This window comes from Ostrinia furnacalis, unplaced genomic scaffold (genome assembly GCF_004193835.3).
Source record: "Ostrinia furnacalis isolate ACB-3 unplaced genomic scaffold, ASM419383v2 OfSCF1409, whole genome shotgun sequence".
In the NCBI taxonomy this organism is placed as follows: domain Eukaryota; kingdom Metazoa; phylum Arthropoda; class Insecta; order Lepidoptera; family Crambidae; genus Ostrinia; species Ostrinia furnacalis.
In genome coordinates, this window is record NW_021131648.1 from 199,088 (window position 1) to 222,360 (window position 23,273).

The 23,273-nt window shown below is 38.3% G+C and overlaps 3 protein-coding genes across 5 annotated transcripts; 2 read left to right on the top strand and 1 right to left on the bottom strand.

The window, feature by feature from the left end:
- Window positions 1-187: 187 nt before the first annotated feature.
- LOC114352600 (uncharacterized) lies at window positions 188-7,300 on the bottom strand. Of its 2 annotated transcripts, XM_028304255.1 has the most exons (4): window positions 7,274-7,300; window positions 1,388-1,512; window positions 874-1,033; window positions 188-620 (listed from the first exon to the last, which is right to left on the bottom strand). In XM_028304255.1, exons 2-4 carry the CDS (start codon window positions 1,498-1,500, stop codon window positions 435-437), a joined length of 459 nt encoding a protein of 152 aa, XP_028160056.1. In that variant the 5' UTR covers window positions 1,501-1,512; window positions 7,274-7,300; the 3' UTR covers window positions 188-434. The 2 variants fall into 2 exon arrangements, with proteins under 2 accessions (XP_028160056.1, XP_028160055.1); XM_028304254.1 differs by lacking the exon at window positions 7,274-7,300 and having other exon boundaries at window positions 1,388-1,575.
- Window positions 2,940-10,374, top strand: LOC114352599 (uncharacterized). 2 transcript variants are annotated; one of them, XM_028304251.1, is made up of 4 exons: window positions 2,940-3,189; window positions 4,103-4,279; window positions 8,724-8,851; window positions 8,936-10,374. In XM_028304251.1, the coding sequence occupies exons 1-4, from the start codon at window positions 3,096-3,098 to the stop codon at window positions 9,722-9,724; spliced, it is 1,188 nt and encodes a 395-aa protein (XP_028160052.1). In that variant the 5' UTR covers window positions 2,940-3,095; the 3' UTR covers window positions 9,725-10,374. The 2 variants fall into 2 exon arrangements, with proteins under 2 accessions (XP_028160052.1, XP_028160054.1); XM_028304253.1 differs by having other exon boundaries at window positions 8,724-8,842; window positions 8,936-10,356.
- A 718-nt stretch (window positions 10,375-11,092) lies between these two features.
- On the top strand, window positions 11,093-23,066 carry LOC114352601 (uncharacterized). The gene is made up of 7 exons (XM_028304256.1): window positions 11,093-11,275; window positions 16,342-16,429; window positions 18,539-18,874; window positions 20,258-20,420; window positions 21,251-21,394; window positions 21,980-22,181; window positions 22,575-23,066. The coding sequence occupies exons 2-7, from the start codon at window positions 16,360-16,362 to the stop codon at window positions 22,839-22,841; spliced, it is 1,182 nt and encodes a 393-aa protein (XP_028160057.1). The 5' UTR covers window positions 11,093-11,275; window positions 16,342-16,359; the 3' UTR covers window positions 22,842-23,066.
- The last annotated feature ends 207 nt before the right edge of the window (window positions 23,067-23,273 follow it).

Genomic DNA, 23,273 nt, shown 5'->3' on the forward strand with positions numbered 1-23,273 from the left:
TTTACTTATCTACCTACACTCGTAGTACTAGGTAGGGACCTACTTGAGATCAATAAAATTTTAATGTTATTTAAGAATAAATAAAATTTACAGGCTTATTACTTATCAAATACGTATGTAAATAAATATTTAATTCTAAATAATTACTAATAAATTAATTGTTATTCTGAGGAATGGTAGGTAAAATAAACATTAAAATGAGATCAACGCAACTTAAGAATCTAATAATATCACAGCAATAACTTATCTAACAAAGGAAGTAAGCAACTATTATTATTTGTATAACTATTAAAGCCTAAGCAAGAAAATAATTCAATACATGTAAATCTTGGATGTAAAAATAAATCTAATGAGACCAAGTATTCAGTCGCGGCCATGGTCTTTGTCAACGTGTTAATGCGAATCGATTTTTAAAAAGTCTAGTGTTAACGGATTTACGCAGCGCGCCGTGCTCGCAGCGGGTACCGCCTGTTTGGGTTGAGTAGCCACTGGGTTTTGCTGTCCACGTTGTATTCCAGTCCAGTGCATACGCCGAGGTATTTGTTGCAGTAGTATCCGGGGGCGCACTTCTGTCCGTAGACATCGAAGTCCATCTTTTCGGTACACTGTTCCCGGGGTCCCTGATAATCAGAAAATTTGGGTTCTTATTTTTTTTACTGCACAAATTACTAATAGTCCCATTAGCCCCTCGTAGGTACTAAGCTAAATATGCTTCTGTTACGAGTGAGCTCTACCACAATAGTCGAGCGACGTGGCGGGGTTCGAACCCGCGTTCCTCGGATGTCGAGTCGGCCAGTCCAACCCAAAGTTCGGACTTCGGCTATCGTGGCTTCAAAATTACCGATTACAAAACTTAATTTTAGCACTTCTTACCCTGTAGCAGTCAAGTCGGTTGTCGCACACTTCATTGACGTAGGTGCCTCGTGGGCACCTCTTGTACCTCTTGTTGCCTCTCATGATGGGGCACACCTCGTTGCTAGGCAGCCACTCGCCATTTCTTGCTCCCAAGCACACGGGACATTCCACTAGCTCACTGCCAAAACATAAAAAATAAAGGCTTATCCGGTGTACCTAACTAGCACAAAAGAAGTAGTAGGTAAGTTAACTTTGAAGTTAAGTAATTCCTGAAATGTGTGCCCAAGGATTTTTCACAAGCTTTTATGGCATTGTTTTGTATCTAACCTACTACCTATAGTTTTGTAATGGAATAGGTAAGTAGTAAGGTGTTGAGATAGCTAGAGCCGGTGAACTGTAGAAAGTCCCTAATTACTTACATGATAAAGAGAAATCACCGATAATAGAGCAGAAACTTATCTACTTTATTATCTTCATATCAATACTTTTTCAAAACATTCCGGGGAAGTTTTGTACTTCTCCTATGACTTACCCGCCCATTTCATCTTGTGGTTCTTCTCTAACGATTAGATTCCGAGAGTCGTACCCACCGTAGTACGCCAGACAAGTGCTCGTGGCCAGAACGAAGAAAACCAAGGTGTGCATATTGGCGGAGTGCTGCAAGTTAAAAGTATGACTTATGAAAGAGAACTTCTTTCTCACCATTTTAGATCAGCTTCAGCAATCATAAAGGTAACAGGTAGGTGCTGGACGTAGGCCGCTACCAACCGGGCAGCATGAAAAGCATTGGGGGAGGCCTATGCAGCAGTGGACGTCCTATGGCTGAGATGATGATGATGATTATAGATGGCCGGTGATCATGCTACTGTTAAGATTTATATAAACTACGCTACGGAGTCACAACAAGGTATGGATACCTATTTACCTAACTATTATGAGTTTCCTACCGAAAAAAGCGTACAACTTTCATAATAAAAGGCAGGTGCGCAATGGTGATCGTACATCTAGGCTGTTTGCCTCTTCATAAATATTGAAAATTATCCTGAAAAATAGTAACTCTACATTTTTTTCGTATTCTATGAATTATTTTTCGTATTCTATTAATAAATATCTAAAAATAGGACGAAATGAATCGAGATCAGAGTTACATTAATGTTTTTGTAAGCAGTGACTCAGAAACCGAGTAACTGAAAATTTTCGTGGGAAACACATTTATGTATCGTGGTGATGCTAAAAATAATTCGCATCATGACCATAATTATAAATCAATAATGTTTTAAACATACATATGCCTAATGCTAGAATCTTGTCCGTATCCAAATCCACTTTAAACCTTATCAGTGAACGTCCATGACCATTTACCGATTTATGTTGCTCTACCTATACCTACAGGTTAGTAAATCGGTAATGAATGAACGCTCATTTTCATCATTTTCTTCAGTGAGATTGTGTTGATTAGCCGTTAAAAGCTATGTTTGTTCAGCGTGGTCGATCTATGAATGAAACGGCCTCACGTGATGTTGTCACGAGTGGAGACTCGTTTAAAAAAGTCACGTAGTTAGGTATTCTCTAATTCCTACCCACTCGCCTTGAAGAGGAAGCAGGAAAACCAATCCACTCTGTGAAATGAAAGACTTTTCAACGGTAAGGAAGGTAAAGTAGGTAAATGAAATAAAAATATTTGTTAAATTACTATGATTTGTTCAAATGAACTAAACGAAATTGTATTCCTCAAAATACATCAATATTCTTTGTTTTTTGTTTTTATTATCAGCCTTTAATGTTTACGTAGACTGGGCATTTTGTGCGCACTGAATCATAATTAAATAAATAAGTGTCCATCCCACGAGTCACTGACATGGAATTGAATTTAAAAATAATGCGTCAATGCTATGTGGGCTGAAGGTGGAACTCTCACTGTGTTGTATTTATCTCTTTATTCGCTAATCATTGCTGCAATTTTTTGGCACGCTAATTCCGAGATCTATCGTAAGCATCATTGTATGCTGAAATAAATGAATTTGTGCGCGTATGAACTGAATCATGGTAGCATTGTGTTTGCGTACGCGCCGCCCGCCCAGACGCCCGCGGGCGGGCGCGCATTCATGTCAAACGCTTCATGAAACTCGGAGGTGTTCCCACTGAAACTTCTTCGGTTTTTAGTTACAAAATATTTTGAAAGTGCTTTAGTGTGTTTTTCACGTTTTGCTGGAACATTAAATTTTTGCTAAAATTTTAAAATGGGTATGATTTCAAGAGTGCGCGGTCGTATCAGGAGTGATTCTTTCTCGAAGATTCCGCCTATGAAATCGGAGGATAAAATCGCAAATATTGGTATGTGAATATCAACAGTTTTATAGGAATTTATTCTAACTTTAAATGTTAATAATTAATGTTTGTTTTAATAAACTCTACTCTTTACGCTTTAACATTGTAATAAAAAGTTTATTTTTGTATTTTATTTGCGCGTTATTATTGTTTTGATATGGTTTGTTTATCAAATGATTAGATTATGCGCCATTTCTCTACCGAGTGTAAATAGATTCATAATATTATTAAGTTTGGAGAGATTATTCGAAAAAATATCTTGGCAACAATTTTTTCATAGCTTTCATTGGCGGCAAATGCTTTAGGAATTCATATCATCCAATATCATCGCATCAACAAAGCAAAATGAGATCAAGGGCAGAGAAATAGAGTCTTAAAATAAATAGCATATTCAAGGAGATTACGTGTAAGAAAACACGCATAGGTATTTTAGAGTTAGATATTTTACTTTAGCTCTCCTAATAGTGTTTTTATTGAAAACATTGAAGAGACTAAATAAAACAGATCAACTTATTTTGAAGTTCATAAATGATAATATTATTGCCTCTTATATAAATGTAAACTTACAATACTTAGTCAGTTTAAGCTTTTCAAGCTCAAAGTGCGAATTCAATTTGTAACCAAAACGTAGAGTCAGAGACCATAGTCTCTTTCTCACTAGCTTTCCTATTGACAGAGTCCTTAATCTTATAAAATATGTTTTTCAATGCATAAAGTTGAATACCCATCAGCCGCTATGGGTCATATGTTGGGGCTCGCCCTGCCAAAAGTGCTAGGGCTACCCACTAAAAACCTGACGGTGTCCTCCATGAGCCTTATGAGTCAGCCTCTAGCATTCGATCCCAGCACGGCATTTGGCCTCATTCAGCCCCAAAGAAAATTCAAATTCTATCCGTAATAACCATAAGCTCGTTTTCAGTATGGCTCCTATCTCTGGTGCTGTTGCTGCCATATTGGGCGCCGCGGGGGCTTTTCGTGGCGCTGGGCGGCGCTTGGCTGATGGCAGCCTACACCTGCCTCGTGGTACCTGTGCTCATCTCTGCCAACTACAAGTACCCCGCGAGGTGGTACCCGGCTGTCGTTAAGTTCGCGCAAGGTAACTAACTTAACTTTAACTCAATGAAACTTTAACTACGAGTAAAGTCACAAAACATAGAGAGACGATCTTGTTTCTGGTGCGTCTAATAACAATTTTAGTTAATAAGAGTCCTGAAGTCTCTATTGGTGATTACCCATGGGCTAATGGAATAAGTTCAAGCTAAAAGTTCAGGATACAAGAACGATAGTTGTGCTCAACCGTAGGTTTTAGCTTTCAGTATGAAAATGTATTTTCGCTGAAAAATTAATGATTGCCATTCATACTTTAGGTATTATAATATTACTCGTAGATAGGAAAGAACAAGTGGCGAAGTTTTTAGTAATGTACACAGTACAACAAAGCGGAAATTATTGCACAATGTTTGAATCTGAAATATTTAAGCGTCATGCTATGCTTGTTGTTGGTAAATTTTTAATAATAGGCTCGCTTTGAACCGATGAAAACAGACTCTGGTCTCAGGAACATTTGGCATAAACATTGGGGTGTGCCAACTCCCCGACCTATGCTCCGCCTACGCGTTAGAAAAGATTTTTCTATTCCGTCATAGGTAACATAACTAACTAAACAAACAATGTATAGCAAGCAATCAACAATCCCCTCTCTACAAAAGCGATTGTGATAACTACACAAAAATAATTAAAAGTCATTAACACGGTATCCTATTGAAAGCCAAAACTTGTAACAAGGAAAATTTATTGAACATTGTTAAACTTGTCTTATCTTCAACTTTCAGTAAGTATAATTATTTAACGTATGTTTGAAAAAGTTGTTGATAATATTTTCATGTCCAACTGTGGTCCTTCGAGCCAGATATTTTAAAGAATCTTTAATAAAAATGTATCCAGGCGTTTGAAAACATATGTCTTAAAGTTTTTTGGATTTATTTACCGCGATTGTTTTTGCGTTAGCACTGAATATAGTTAGAACTTATTTAGAAAGACGATAGTCGCGCATAGTTTTGTATGAAAATCATACGAGTCCGAGGTTGGCGCGTGGCTACCGACCGTACTTTGTTTATCTTAAAATAACTACCTATATTATGGTTGTATGGAAGTCAGGTCATTGTCGAAGCGGAGCTGAATGGGCTCCGCCGGAAGCTGGCCCGCAGCCAGCGCGCGTGCGTCAAACACTTTCTTTTCTGCGTCTGACCAACACATGGGATCTCACACCTCCAGGGTATTTTTGTTTTGTTGTCGATCAACAATTTCTTGAAAAACAACACACGAACACTACGACCGAATAGATCATAATATTAGATCTGATTCAAAGAGTGTGCAATATGCTATTTTTGTACTTTCAGCAAGTGGATCACTCTTGATCTCTACATTTTTATTAACACGTTGAGTGCGAAACCAGGTCTATAGACCTTGTGTACGTCTCGCTTACCGTGCGGCTAAGAAAATTATAGTCTTCCTTGTCGTGCGAAAGGCATAACTTCAATTGGGTCCGGTGTAGGAAAATGATGAATATATATCTATGATGTATTCTTAAAATAGAATCCAATGATGTACCTACCTTAATACCAGGTTTTTAGACCTGGTACCGCACGGAAGTAATAAAATGTCTTCACAATGCGAAACCAGGTCGAAGCACCTTGTACCCTGCGCACCTGGTACCGCACCCCACGCTAGCTTCGTGCAGCCAGTGTTGCCTCGCATTCGTAAGAAACGCACATGTCGACATGGCGTCAAGAGAAACAAACAAAATAAAATTGCAAATTGATTATAATTTAATTTGCTACACGATTTATTGCTAATTTAAATAATGTTTTTCGTGACAAACATTTGAAGTTGTAACTAAATGTTATTAAATAATATGTTTTCTTTAAATATAGCTTATTTAAGTATTTATGCACGTATGTCTTATTTGTAAAATATTTAGACTAAATTATTAAAACATCTTTGTTTGTTACTTTTTTAAATTTTTATTAAAACTTAATTTAAACTATCGATATTTGTATTTCACATCCCTAGAATACCCACCAGACTTCCCTACTTCAGTGCGGCACAGGGTGCATAAGCCTTGTATTTTGAATATAGCTATAATTTTTATACTAAACAAGTTATTCACGAACGCCTTCAGGTGTATGTCAATAAATTCATTATTATTAATATTCAAAGAAAAAAAACACTATATCTATTAACATGAAGCCAAAAATAAAATTAATATATCTTAAATATTACAAGGTCTTTAAGCCTTGTGCCGCCACAATGTAAGTTTTAATACCAGGTTTACTGACCTTGTACCGAAGGAATGGAAAGTATTAGAAAGTTACTGCCGCAGCAAAGGTGTTAATTACCAAACTAGGTACATTAATAGATACCTCTGATTTGATTCTGACTAAGCGTTTCATACATTTTAGTAATTATAATACGAACTTCGATAAATCATTTGATTTTACGATGTTTGTATAAAGAAAATGTTTATCCTCCGAAAAAATATTACCTACCGCCCATCTAGAGTCTTTACTGACTTTATTGGTGTGGATAAAAATAATGCTTTCTGCGCATTAATGTTTGTTTACGATGTACTGAAATCAACACATCGACACCATAAAGACCATAATGACGAAAGCAAAAGCTTTTCCAGTTATTTTCGAAGCAAAAATACTGCGTACAGTCGTTTGTTGATTTTAGAACTGATTTGCTGCAAGCTCGGACTGTAATAAAAGCTTACGCAGTTTATAATCTTAAGATATACACACCCATGGTTAAAATACAGTTTCTGAACTGTAATAATTCACAATAATTTAAGTGGTTCCCATTGAAAACCAGCTTCTCGACATGACGTTTGTGTTATATTATCGCGATTATTGCAGAGCGGGCGCCTCTTAAGCATAGCTTCTAAATTTTTATAATGCTTTAAGTAGTGTATTCTTTATAATATGCTGAATAAAGTGTTCTTATTCTTATTTTATTAGGTACATTAACATAGGTACTAGGAATAACAAGTTTTACTGAATAATATTGATAACTAGATGAGTATACTTACTTGGGTAGAGCCAGATAATGTCTTCTGGTGGCTGGTGAGTGCTGAACTGACTACCCTTTGAGCAGGGTGGCCTTTTTATACTACATTTCTTAGAACAAAAATTGTCTAGGCTTTGACAGCTAAGCGAAGATGACCAGGGCTATCCAATGTAGAACCAATAAAGTTATTTAACTAAAACAGTAAAATGTATAATCTCTGTTTTCATGTTTTTTTTTTACATTTGCAGCAGCTGTAGGTCTGTTGTCTGCATGGTCAATAGGTAATTGTATTTAAAAATTGTCGGGTTTTATTATTTTAAAAACGGCCATGAATATGTTACATTCTCGACAATTTTGCATCATCTTTTTATTATTAATTCTAGCCTATATGTTAATCTGGGTTACAAATAATAATACTGTAAAGTTTTAACTAAATCCGTTAAGTAGTTTTTGCGTTAAAGAGTAACAAACATCCACACAAACTCTCATCTTTATAATATTAGTAGGATAAACTCTGGCACTAATATATCGTCGCTTGCCTCTCTAACTGACGTATCTGAATTTTTTTTCGAAACTGAGTTATCTACACCATCTTAATCAATTTTACAAGACGAATCGATCGATCGATAATGTCAGTTACGTCAGTTAGAGAGGCAAGCGACGTTATGGACAAAATTGGGGAATGATTATTAACTAACGAACGAACGAATAGTGACTGAGTTTCTTGCGCTGCTTCTTCTCAGCACTGGCCCATTTATTGTCCCGAAGCAGTGGTAGGGTTAATATTGGGACGTGTAAAAGTGCTTTTTAAAAGCCTACTTATTTGCAAAAATAAATGAGTTTTATGAGTTTTTTAACGACATTAATAAGATTAACTTAATACGAGGAGGCTTGTTTTACTGGCTACTTTATGGAAGAACCATCCATGTCATTTTCACTTGAAATATAAAAAATATACTATGCAAATGAGATAAGTCTGTGAATCGGAAAATGAAACCAAGTGGACAACAAGATGTGACAACCCCTTGACCATCACAGTCTGAATTTATGTTGCTATCCCTAAATTGTAGAGCAAATTGATGGAAACTCTTAAAACATTTAACCATTCTATTATTTTATCTTCTATAGGTTTTATTTTATCATTTGGAACAAATTAAATAATACAATAGTGCAAAACATAAACAAGAGAATGTAACTAAGTCTGCAATTAGTGATAGAAATCAGATTTTTAATATAGACGTACCTACTACGTACGTAATATATCTTAATGCTACCTAATTCTAAGATGACATATAAGTTACAAACGTATGCTTTGACTCCACTATGTATGATGGTCTTATTTTATTTTATGCTTAAAGCACTTTTCAACCAACATTTGAAATCAAAATCATCATAGTTGTTTTAATAAAGTACTCTGTGGTTGTGTTTTTAAGTAATATTCAACTACTTAAAGCGTCTTGGTTTTCTTTCAGAGACCGCGAGGAGGCTCCGAGCGCCCTTTGCGTGCGTCCTCGGTGTGCTGAAAACTGTGTACGCGCCGCTCGAGCGCGCAGAGCGCGTGTTTCTGCAGATGAACAACCTCTCTACTATGGTTTGTCAGGTATAATTATTTATTTTTGTACAAATGAAGAGCTAGAATATATAAAAGTATAGCAACGAAAGTTCACTAACTCTTTTATTACAGTTGCTGATCTTCACAGCATGCGACAGGCTGTTCGTTTCCAAGGGCAAACTCACCTCCCTCTACTCTCTCATGTTCTACAACGTCATCACGTACTCCGTGAGTTACGTGCGCGAGATCTGCACCAAGGAGGACTGGTCGCCGTACGTCAACGTCACGCGCCACTCTCGCGTCAAGCACCTCGCCATGTCCGCCACCAAGATCGTGCTGGAATGGACCAAAGCGGTCACCTTCATCGTCACCATCACCTTCATTCTGCTCACCCTCGGCTTGGAACAGGGCCTCGAGCACTACAGCCCCACCTTCTTGTACACCGCAATCACGGGAATATACTACCTGCTTTCGGAGAGGACGTTCCTCGAGCTGTGGCCGATTGGGCTCACCGCTATGAAGTTTGAGAGATTAGAAGGCATGGAGGTGATGTACTTCGGGGTGTGGGCGCGGGGGATAACTACAGCGTTAGCGGTGCCGCTGGTGCCGGCGCTGGCGTGGTGCGAGCGCTGGCGACTGGCCGCGCTAGTGATGTACTTCTGCGTGTTCGTGCACGGGAGACACCGGCTGGGGGAAGCGCTGGTGAAGTTGAGCGAGGCACGCGGCTCGCTGGCGCGGTTCCGTCGCGCGACGCAGGAGGAGCTGGCCACGCTGGAAGACGTGTGCGCCGTGTGCCTGGCCGGCATGCAATCGGCACGCGTCACTCCCTGCGCGCACTTCTTCCACGCCGACTGCCTGAGGAGGTGCCTGGCCGCCTCCGACAGATGCCCCATCTGCGTCAGGCCTTACGTATTCTGCTGATCGACGGCTCCACTTTAAACGGATAAGACTGCTTCTAAGGGCTGCTTTGCAGGTATTCTGAGACGTATTCCGAACCATCTTTCGAGCGAACGAGATATTGTGGACTGTGAATTTGAATTTAGTGGAATACCTACTCTTACATAATAAGATACTAATTTAGTATTAAAAGTTAGGTTACTAAGTAAGTATGTAGTATTATTATATGAGTTAATTGACGTTTTTTTAATTACATTCGCTTGTCGTCAATGTATTCGTTGTAGATCATGCTTTATCTAAAAGGCTGAGTGGATTCACAGAACAGCAACCGTTTTGTGATAATGTTAACACTAGATAATATTTTCGAAATAATATTAAAAGATTTATTATTGTTAAAATATGTATCTAATTTGGAAATCAAATAATTACCTACTGTGAAAGTAAGTTTTGGCCTATCATGGATATTTTATTATGTTATTTTGAGCTAAAACATTATATGATAGCATAGATATAGATTATAAACATAATGTTATTTGTTCTGCCTTTGTTCATATTATGAAATAATATAAACCTACTAGGTTTTTACTCCGTAATAAAACATGGCTGTAATAACTTTTAATCCACCCACATTTTCACTGGGTCCAAATATTATGTGTAATTTTATATGAAAATAAAATTCATTTTTATTTAAAAATTACGTTTTTATTTTGAAATTGTATCACTTATTCACTGCAGTATTGCGGGTTTATTATATGAAATTAAAAACGTTTCTATTTCTATTCTATTTTTAGTAAGCTAAATTACCGCTTCCATCAGCGCCATCTCTCCCTTCAGGGTGCTTCAGGCGTAGTCCCTTCTAAGCGTTCCTCAGTGCTCCTGGATCTGTAATACCTAAATCTAAAAACCACGAAGCTTAGTAACCGGGCCAAACTAGAAGTTAGTATAATATAAAAAAATCTGTCTTCACTGTCCTTTTGTAAGTTTCGTAAAGCTCGTAGTAAAGTTGATAGAGAGAGATGCTTATAAAAGCTCCGAGTGGTTCCTTCAAAATTAAAATATGTATCAGAGTTTAAAACTTATATTATAATCTATCTCTACATACGTGTTCTTTTTGCGTTTATAGTAGCTAAATATTTTCTACGCCATGAAATCGAAAGCCCGCTAAAACCAAATGGAAATAGCAAGATGGCGGCGGCGTTACCATGACATCATGCGGTTACGTCACGTAAACAAAACCGCGGAAAGCTCAAAGCTGCGATAGAGACGGCTCTACTCTATACCCATCTTTGTTCTTTCTATGGAATTATAGCGTGTTTTCCTTCTGTCTCATTCTAGCACGCCAATTTTCCTACCGCACAGAGTCCGAATTAAAATGCGCGGACCGAAATTGTATCCGAGGTGGATCAGTCATCGCGACAAGCGTTGTGGAATAGACGTGCGGTGTTATCAAACATTACTTTCCTTGTGTGTACAGCAAAAAATTGAATGTTATCAATGAAAATGTGAATGGTTACCAGTAGTTAGGCGATATCTATGCCACGATATTCAACTGGATACTAATTTGTTATATAAAAGGTACGTCTAATTATGTTACATGTACCTACTTAACGTAAATTCCGGTTATTTTTTATTGCGTCTTAAAAATCAGCATCCTACAAAATACAATAAGCATTTTTGAGCTTCAATGTTCTCTACAAATCGATGTTTAGGTCTAAGGCCACCAGCTATTTGAAATGTAGAGTTTGGTAAGCTACTAAGGTAGGTGAGTTGCAGCTCACACGACATAAGAAGAAGGAGAAGAATAGATTAATTTACGCAGGATGTTCCAGGCAGTAAAAATGCTGAAAATTGTTCAAAAACTAAGTATTTCAACATGAGGTCTAAAGACGCGGGCAAAACTATTTTATATGAGGAAGTTAATTCAATTGGTTGTAATTGGCTACAGACAGATATTTTTAGGAAGTAGGTGCAGGTACTTAGAGTCTGTGCTGTGGCTATTATTTATTTTTGTTATTATAATTATTGCGTTTCATCCCTGTGTCGCTTTCACACCGAACCTATTTTGATGAAATTTTGGATAATTATGAAAGGGACATAAGTATGACAATCTTTATCCCAGTTCTTGACAGAAAAAAATTCACGCGCGGAAAGCTAGTAGACTTATAATGAAATAATACGCAGTATTAACTAACACTCCTGCGAATCCTTAAAATGTTGACCCGTCGCGACGGCTCCTGGCTTGGCGTTTTTCCAGCCAGCAAAACCTTTGACATACGCATGCTGAAATGTTGACCTCTTTTCAAGTTTACTTTGTAAAGAACATCCTATAGAATGAAATAGAGACTTACAACTACTTGTTCGAAATAGTCCAAATAGAGAGAGCGCAGTGGCGATAGTGCTAGGGATAGACCAGGTATTTTCAAAAGGTAAATCCATTACGTGGGATTTCGGTATATTTCTTCCACAAAAATGTAATGACCTCGTAATAACTTTAGTTACTTCGTCGTTCAATCAGCCTAGGTATACCTAATCACAGTAGCTGATTGAACGTCGAAGTTAGACATATTTTGACTAAATAAATGATCAATCAGCTATAAATTTTATCTTGCTGCCTGGTTTATTTTGTGGCCAGGCTGTTCGTCCTTGGTTCGATATCCTCTCGACCTCGGATCGCCGCCTCTGCGGGCGCCGCTTGACCTTCCTTGCCTGCCGATTTATTACCATCTGTAACTAATGCAAGTATATGTCTTTAAAAGTCTACCTCTATCATACAGTCCTCGCTTTTTACGTAATAAATGATTACTTACTAGATAAAAGTCAAAAGCACTTTGGCTGTGTTGGTCATCGTAGATTACATGATTTCTCTGGGTTCGTCTGAACTTTTCAGGACTTTCCAACTTTTCATTATAAAAAGTTATGGAAAATGCAAACTGAAGAGTTCATAAAAATATTGCTAGTAATAAGTACTAGGGATATTTTTTTAAATATTAAAATTAAATGCCGAACCATGGAAAGACTTCCCGTGACTACTATATATTTTTTAACATTGTTGTGACTAATAACATAACTTTTATCCTGTATGTTAAATGTTATTTTCCTGTTGTAATTTACTCATGTCGTAATAATTAATGATACGTTTTATCTCTAGGTACTCTAGGGGACGATTTTTAATAAGCGGGACCTATGGTGGTATAAAAAATAATAAATTCAGTCATAATGGACCACGATTAAAAAGCATGGCAATCAAGCTATCTTAACTTGTGATTTACATAGATGTCGCATAGTTAAACGTAAAACAACTCACTGTTAAAAGTGGAATCCCGAAATCATTGTTAACGTGTTCAAAGTACAAAATACATGCTTCAATGCAACCAGAACCGACTGCTAAACAATGCATACACAAGTAGGATTTATTCAACACGCGGTCGCGTTCGACTATAAAAAGCGAATATAAAATGAGCGCCTTACGTCATCGCTAACGAGATTACGTCTCATGATACAAGTAGCTAATCGACCCGTCTCTATCCGATGATAAATAAATGCATTGATAGTTTTGATAGTAACAATAACACAAGAATTCATTTTCATGTCTGATGCAGTGCCTTATCTTTGGTGATTGCTATCGAAATGTGATAACAGTGTAGAATATGTCAACAGTAAAGTATCACTGCATTGCTTTTGGTTTGTTAGATGATACACACTTTACTGTAAGTGCACACTAAAGAAAACGAATAAATTACACAAAAAACAGCACAGTTTAGGCGGTCTTATCAAAATAAAGCGATCTCTTCCAGACAACCTCGAGAACAGTTATTTAAAAGGTAAAAGTTAGCTATCAGAAACGTATTTGTAATATATTTTTCAAATATTCTCAGGTAGTTAGTTACTTCGTTCGTTTCAGCCAAATTACGTCCACTGCTTAGCTAGACAAAGGTCCCGAAATCACCCTGTATATCTGAGTATTCAAAATTAGGGCTAATAGTGGTGGTGGTGGTTGCTTAGGTAAAAGTGAAGGCATATAAAATTAGATTTTTGGCAGTCAGCCAGGATCCAAGCTAATGTAAATCAAATATTCACAAATCGGAACACGCAAAGAGGACGTTTACTACACCTGTAACTGCTAATATCTTTAACACTTTCAGAACTTCATTCTTAAAAGAGACCCTCATAAAACAAAAAATATCCAAATTTTCCTGCTTTGAGAATAATTTAGCTCTTGCTTCAGGACAACATATCTTGACACTAGACAAAAAATATTACACTCATGGCCTTCAAAGATGTAGGCTCGTCCTCACAGGCCGTCATTTGTCGCAATCGTAAATGATGTCAATAAATAGGTACATAATTACATCAGTGCTATGATGTCATTTTCAGAAACGGTCGTCAAATAGTTTGTTGCCGTTCTATTCCGTATTATGTGATGTTAAAGTTCCAATTGAGCGGAACTCTCATTCATACTTGTAGTTACGTCGCATCGTCCATTTGCATTTTTTAGTTAAAAAAACTAAAGTAGGTATGTAACTAATATTCATCCTAAATCTGAAAAGGATACGCGGCACCACATTGATAGAGTCAGTCAGTAAGTACCTATACTTTTGTGAATGCATGAAATATTTAAAAACCATAAAATGTATTATAATTTGGTCTTTGCTTTTTTAATTCCATAAGTTTTCTGAATTAATCCAAGGCCTCGAAGCATGACTTTAAATTAAACGCTTAGTTGATTCATAAAACACCTACCTAACGGTTTGGGTTTCGCACGTAGTTAACATTCTCGACAGTGGAACTGAGTTATTTTGATGTAAAAGGGTGTATAAATAGCACCCCAAGTTTAACGATTAATGTGCGTACGCATTATCCGAATTATTCAGAGCCTCTTGGGCATTCAGCCACGCACTTGTCGGTAATCAATATCGAGAGACTCCTGTGAACGACCTTCCTGTACTTGCCCCAGTTTCGTGGTATTGTTATTTCTGTAATAAATATATTTCATCTACCAATGCCAATCAGCCTAGCCCCCAATGGATAGTAATTTATGATGGTTAGGAAGCGGCCACACGAATGCAAAGTAGGTAGGTACTTCTGCCTACTCTAGAAAGACAATTCACAAGTAAAGACTTTACCCCTGGTGCTAAAACAAATATGGATTTTATTTATTTAAGATAAAAACAGATTCACTTAAAGTGACATTATTCTTATCGTTAATTGCTTTTAACTTACAAAAATAATTATTACTACTACTGCAACGGGGCGTCTAAGCTAGCTCAGTCTGACACCCCGCTGTTTAGTACTAAGTCCCAGTTCGCCTTCTGCGATGAGGGATGTGTACCTATCCAGGATGCCTACAGGGATATTTGACCAAGGAAACGCACAATCAATAACACAATGGCACTTATAATTCAGGTTCCACAATGGTTCACTTATTCTAGTTTCACTGACTCTAAATCGCTATCGTTTAATAATGAGCAAGTTTACGAGTACCTTACAAGTTGTATCACAATTTACTAATTACAACAAGAGGAATAATGACGCGCCCGGTTCGCGTCCCGTTAGCTAGCTTTCGTATCCGCGAGAGGGGCGGCGCCCTGTGCGAGGTTTATCGAGTGTTAGTCTGGATACTTATAACTAGGGGGGCAGGATGTGGTTCGTTAGCTCAAGCCAGAGACCGAAGCCTCGATAGTGAGTACGACCACTAGGGAAAGGCGTTGGACCTACGAGGTGAGGGGGTGTGAAGTTTAGGAAGGGTGGCAGCAGGATTGCTACCGCAGGTTCGGGATGAGTATCTCATGCACTACTCGGTAAGGACGAGAACCGGTTGGCTATCAACGATAGAACGTAGTGGGACTGAAGCGAGTTCAACTCACGTCGACGTTGGAAGACAGCATGAACCGCTTGGTGGCTTGCGTCTGTACCGGCGCGTCTTGCACATTGTTGGCGGGCGTTGTGTCGTCCCATCCCACTGCTGGGCTGCGACTCGAGACCTGTCTCGAGTGGGACTGAAGCGAGTTCAACTCACGTCGACGTTGGAAGACAGCATGAACCGCTTGGTGGCTTGCGTCTGTACCGGCGCGTCTTGCACATTGTTGGCGGGCGTTGTGTCGTCCCATCCCACTGCTGGGCTGNTCTCTGCGCTCGGTGCTAGGGTTGTCGATGCGTCGCGGGGCGCGTCACACTACTATTACATTAATCAAAACATTTTTCAACACTGCATGTAGATAACAGGAGGTATGAGTCTTATAGATGTCTAATGACTACCCATGCACAATTTTTTTGCCTATTTTACCTGTGGCCGTAGCTGCGTAGCTTACTAATTACTAAAGGAAATGGTAGCAAACTCATCATTAATTGATCTATCTAATCATCATAGATATTATGGTTACTACGTTAATCTATTGCTATTTCATTTGATCGAAATGATGTTATTAGGCGCATTTCATTAAAAAGGCTAATGTCTGAGTTAGATCCAAACCTTTCATTTGCCTAGTGACTTGACTGCTGAATTCCGTCGGTTAAATTATGTATTTGAAGCTATTTCATATTCTTTATCGATCGAATTTAGTTATTTATTAACGTCGCTTAACTTTCGTGAGGTTTATATCCCATAAGCATTGGTATGTTCCAAACTGATTGATTTGTTTCAGGGGAAAATGGAGTGAATCATGACGGTGCTTCTTTACGACTACTGCGAGCTGGAAGAGCGGGCGGCCAGGCATCTCAGAACCTGGAAAAGTACGTACATCCTTAAGTAGGTAGTAGGTACTACTACTAGCTCTTGATACTGATGGTCCTTTTTATTTGCATCAAGTTTATTAGGAAACCCGTTAAGACCTAAACAAACACAAGAGTCTGAAAAAGGAAAAGGTTTTCCTGTATTTCCCGATTTTCACTGAAAATAAGTTAATGTCATTTTTCCTAGAACTATTACTGATATAGGTTCGCCTAAAAATATCTTTTCATGATCTAAGGATCAAGATCATGCGTATTAACTACAGTGAATGAGACAATCTCTCGGGATTACCCACTAATTATATTAGCATTCTCAAGAGACTTACGTGTGTGACATATTTGAAACTGTTCAAACGCAATTAGCATCTGGCTAAGCAGCGAAATGTAAATATATCTTTTCACACGTGTAGCTGTATGATTTGTAGATTTGATAACTATTTATAATACGATAACATTGCCCGTTATGGTGATTCTAAAATGGTAGAGTTAAAGAAACTAATCCCGCCATACATTTCCCACTACTGCAACTCCTGTATAGCCAGGATATAGAGATTTCTACAAAAATGGTAGAGAAAAATGGTCCTGAAAGTTAGAAGAGTTAAGTGACTAGACGATTAGGAAGCTTGATGAATAAGTGTAAATAATCGTAGGTTCTCTTTTAAATAGAGTGAGCACACAAAATGATAAAGAAATAGGTCCTTACCGTAGGACCGTGTTTGTGGGTTTATGAGTGAATGTATACGAGGAATTGGATGATTTCCGGTATATCAATAGGTGTGATGCACTATTGATCTTCTTCTTCTTCTTGGTCGTGTCGACAACAAACCTACACAGCGTCAGCCCAAAACTCCGCCACAAGAGTGGCGTTGTCAGTAGCCTTCATAATCTTCCTGCGTGCAGTTATATATTTGGGCACGCAGGGCACGACATCGTGTGCTTCATCGACTATTGATATTGATTAGAGACAAACAGATATTTTTTTTTGCTGAAACTCTTGTTTAACATACGCTGTGTTATCAGCACTAGGTGTACGATAGTGACCTCATGCATCCTGCGAATGATAACAGAGCCGGTGCGCACTCGCATCGTTGGTTAACAATTCGTTTGTGATAAAAAACGGCCAAGTCGAATCGCAAATAATGTTATTGATTGAAAATACCTATCGACTACTGTAAACGCATTCATAGTGTAGACAGAGTTGAAATTTTATGACCTGATGACGAGTTCCAAGGCAAAACACGTAGGAATTTTTAGACTGTGTCAAGCTGATAGGATAGCCGATAGATAGAAACTACGAGTATTGTTGTCAGTCAGCCAACAGTCATTTATCAAACTTACTTTGGGACTGAATAATTGATGATTTGAGTAAATCATTTTATGCTGACTGTAAATGTACACATTATAATGTATAAATTATTGAACGCTATAAACTACTTATTTAGTAAGCTAATGAGTCTGGCCAGCTGCGATAGTTTTGTTGATAACAATCTAAGTATCATGATTGATTTCCGATTAGGTTTGTAGATACCTACATAAAACAATGAATGCCATTTTGTAAATATATATAATATTTACCTATCGTGTATGGAGTACTTCCTTATATTTTATTAGTAAGAAAAACTGCCTGACTATCTTTGCATCAGAGATTCAGGATTCATCATGGAGCTAAAAATATTGGTTCATTCTTTGGTGTGATGACGACACACTTCCGCGGAATGGGGGCAACCAGCCGAAACTTGTGAAAACATTATTTATAACCGAAGATTAAGCGATGGTTTGCGTAAACCGCGATGACTGATTTCAGCATTACGATTTAGGGCTTCATTTCCTAAAAAAAGATTTCAGTTTACAGTAATTTGAGAATAAACAAATGAAAATGTACTTTCTTACCAAAGTCATAACCGTTTTAAAGTTGCAAGACCTTGTGACTTTTGGCTTGGAATTAGATCTGACAAAGGGATACTATTGAAATTTTATAATATAGGATCTTGGTAGAATGAGACCTTACTTTGAAACTGATATTTTTACTTTGAGACCTGTAATAAAATCGTCTAGTACGACAACGTACTTAATTTAAGAATAATTTTTAATATTGTATAACATTGTTTTCAGCATGGCACATAATACTTTACGTCCTGGCTGCCATATTTGGAGCAACCAACTACATACTCCTGCATAAGACCATGGAACTAGTGAATGGCCACTGCGTATTGTACCCGAGGAAGCTAGAATTTCACGTCGTACCCCGGTCAAACTACACGGATGAAGTGGAAACCAATGTCAACTACACAATGGTTGATGAGGTGCAAAACGGTTTAGAAGAGGATGTTACCTCAACCGATGGAAAGTCGATGGAGAAAAGTGTAACAAAAAGAGAAATTCCTGATAACGAAACAATGGATAGTTTGGAAACAACAATGGATGCCATGAACGTGACTGTCGTAACCGGTAAGTTGCCATAAAGCCGCTGCTACAAGCGTTATCACCGAGTAAGCACACACTATTTGATAGAACTTCGTCGGTAAAGGAAATGACTAAATGTACACAAAATCCATTTTTTAATAACGAAACCTGAATCATTTTTATCCCAAAATACTGAAAACAACCTGAATCAAAATTATACGTCTGTATGAAATTTCAAAACCAAAATCTATGCTCTTCGATGTACTCATCTTGTATATAAAAATATGCCTCTTATTGGAACTACGCGACTAAATTAATTATTTTTTTTCCTCTAGGACATGTACGATACTTTCCTGGCAACTCTTCAGTCACCAGTTTCACTGTTAGACTATTACCGTATCAGAAAAGGACCACCAAAATTAGAAAGAAAAGAAGTTTGTTTTAATTCTTTTCGTGTGATTTCGATGTTTTTGACCTACTAAAGTATCGTTGATTGGATTTTTTTACTAACGCTTTTCCAAATTTATACTGTAACCTGCATTATCTGGCTTAAAATCATTTTCGACGAGTTTACATAAGACTAAATACAGGGTGTCCCAAAAAGTGACAAGCGATGTCCAGAGAGATTTATTGATAAATTGACGTAAAACTCGTACAGGGAATGTAACTCACCAGTTGGTGCTGGATCTGTCCCGGTCTCTGTTCGCGTTGGACAGCGACTGCCAGTTCGCGGAGTACATGCCGGTCATGTCCACCATATGCGCTGTGCTTCACAGATATCAAATAGACATTTATTAGTCTATTTCAGAAGCACCACGCTCTCTAATTTATCGGAGTGAAATATAGAGGACTTGGCCTACATTCCCCATGTTGGCCAGAAGAGTTGAGTTACTTATATGCGCATGTAGAGTATAGATCCGCTACTGTGATTCCTAAATAACTAGCAATAAGAACAAAACACTAAAAGATTTTGAACTGCTCTCATAAGCAATATCTTAAGATAATTAATATTGATTGATAAATTGATGTAAAACTCGTACAGGGAATGTAACTCACCAGTTGGTGCTGGATCTGACCCGGTCTCTGTTCGCGTTGGACAGCGACTGCCAGTTCGCGGAGTACATGCCGGTCATGTCCACTATATGCGCTGTGCTTCACAGATATCAAATAGACATTTATTAGTCTATTTCAGAAGCACCACGCTCTCTAATTTATCGGAGGGAAATATAGAGGACTTGGCCTACATTCCCCATGTTGGCCAGAAGAGTTGAGTTACTTATATGCGCATGTAGAGTATAGATCCGCTACTGTGATTCCTCAATAACTAGCAATAGGAACAAAACACTAAAAGATTTTGAACTGCTCTCATAAGCAATATCTTTGTAGATAATTAATATTTATTGATAAATTGATGTAAAACTCGTACAGGGAATGTAACTCACCAGCTGGTGCTGGATCTGACCCGGTCTCTGTTCGCGTTCGACAGCGACTGCCAGTTTGCGGAGTACATGCCGGTCATGTCCACCATCTGCGCTCTGGTCTGGGTCACGCTCTTCACCATGTGTCCTGGCGGCGGCCACGCTAGATCTGGGTAAGTAAAATGGCTCTTATCAATGATTGTATTAAGGTTTCTTTTACAACTGACTCTATTACCATCAAATTAAAATATTTTATTCAGTACATAGACCCTTTCCAGAGCACTTATACACGTCCCAAATATAGTTTTCGCGAATCACACTTAACGAAAATTTTTTTTAATCAAAAAATAGTTAACTAATTGAAAATTCTATAGAATCATTTGGTGATTATAGAATTAATCTTTGATTTCCGACAGTGGTGAACAATATTACCATTGTAACTCCCACGGCCTCTCTCTAGCACAAAAATATTCCCACATGTATTTTTTGTTGTTTGACGAATTACTAAGTAGCTGATATTATACAAGTATTCACGTGCTAACTACTTACTCATATGCTGTCAATCGTTCCTCCAACTATCTCACCAAAATTACTTGTCCCAAACTCAAAGTTTACACTAGCGACAGATAATACACCATAATTAAGTAGTTTCTCCATTATACTTTAAGCATCCATTTGAAATAACATCATCACACATGTTCCCACCGGGGTTGGACCTCAAGGCCAAGCATTGACATGGTATCCCCCCCCCCCCCTAAAAATAACCCTAGATACGCCAATGGGGAGGAGTAATTGACCTGATTTTTTTTATATTTTTAAACCAGCAGACAGTGATGACTGAGTTTGTTGCGGCGCTTCTTCTCTGCACTTGCCAAATGTTTGTCTCGAAGCGCGAGAATAAGACATGTATTAGGCTCCTTAAGAGCATTTGACGATTTGTAAGTACTAATTTAATTAGTCTAAACAAATAAAGATAATTTTGATTTGATTTGATGATTCCCAGGCTACAGCAGCCGTGGCGCATCCTGACGCCGGCGCTGCTGTTCGCGCTGGTGATGGTGGGCCTCACGGGCCACAGCTTCGCGCGTACCAACGGCGGCCTACACGCCTTCTGCGGAGCGTTCGCCAACCTCACCAACTCCACTACGTCAGTATACGTTTAGCTATGGTCTGATTGTTTCTAGACAAACGTAGGTCTAGCTATAGAAGATAAGGTCCTTTTATTCAGTATCCCCCAGATACATTGAAAAACCTTGCTCGCCGAAAACGCTCCTACATCTTGGACGAATAGTGGTTTATTGTACTAGTTCTACATTATCGAATTATTCACGCATATGAGAAGAACGAATGAAAAATAAAAATTCAATAAAAAAAATCGTTGATGTCTTTTGTATGGGGCCATTGAAAGGGTCAAATTTTTTTTTTATTTTTCTTTTCAATTTTCATGTTCAATAATTCTATGTGCATTGCCTACTTATTTATTTCAAAGAATATCTTAGTTCATAATGCAATTTAATCGGATAATAGTAGTACTAGGTACTTACCGTACCTACATTTGTATAAAAAAATACTGCTATTAATACTCGTACTGTCTATTGTGATCCGTTCTTCTTGATATGGCGATAAAAATTGCAATCCAACCTAGAACAAAACCTAGATCACATGCTAAACTTCAAGTGTAGTGATTACGTACTATATTATGGTGAAAATGAAATAACTTTTACTTGCGCAGTTGCTCATCAGTGGACCCATTTCTGAAGCTGAGCTGGTCGACCTCGTGGGGCTTCGGCGGGCGCGCGGCGGCGACGCGGGCAGCGAGCGCGGGCGCATGGGCCGCTTGGGCGTGCGCAGCGGCGCTGATGCTAGCGCGCTGTCTGGCCGCGCCGGACTTCGTCGTGCGCCGCACTGGGGCGTACCTGAAGGATCCTCAAGGAGTAAGATAGTCACATTTTTTTAAATAAATTGGCGTTAGTGGTGTGATTTACGGCGCTCTGAGTAATATTTTCTTCAAATTAATTAAATAATGCCATTTAAATTAATTGATTTGTAATCTTAAAACCAGGAGTTTCTTCAGTACAACATGGTACTACTTACTCAAAGGTGACGCCTATAAAGATTTAACAATACAACACTCAGATTAGTAGGTAGGTACCTACTTGACTTTTAAAATTCGTTAACTTAGTAGAACAGTATCGAATTAATGACGTATAGTACCTACTGAGTGTAGGTATTCATGGCTGACTAGCTGAAGCAGTATTTCCATAAAATATGTCATGCAATCTAACATATTTCTTATACTTAACTACCTACCACATTGCAATTTCCAGAAATTAACACCTCACCTGAAGAAAGGTCGCCGCTCCCGACAGTCCCAACGTAGTGCGCCCAGCTCGCCCGGTGTACGTGACAACGTCTCCGTATACTCCGAGCCAACAGCCACCACCGAACTGGCCACCGCCTCCGTTGGGCCGGGCCAGGACTCCGCCCCAACCTCGCTCATGGTCACCCCGGTCAGGAAAGGCCGAGCCCATGACAACCACGACTTAATCGAAATGACCTACGCACCTCAAGAGCGACGCGAAATACTTCAATAGCTTTTGGACTGTGCAATAATTATTCTTGCAGAGCATTTACTGTACCAAAAATCTAGCAAACATGTCATATGTATCAATAGTAAATCACGTTAATCGTGAAAGAAGATGAAAGGAGCTATAATTACATTTTTAACGCTGGGTACGTAAAATAAGACATAAAATTGAGAATTCGTCGGTTCTCTAGCTCAGATTTCAGTGTGTTAATGCAAATGCTCAATATGTTTAAAGGACAAAAATTCATAAAAGAACAAAAAAGGCTGTCAGAGCTCAAAGGACAGCAATAGGATTATTGAGCCGATGATAGCTGTTGAGAAAGAACAGTTCTTAGGCAGAGACTGCACACTGATGATCACAAGCGCGTTTGTGCGCCTGTTGTGAAATTACTCAATTATACTTACTTATGTAGCTAGATAGTATCTACTAGCTTTTCAA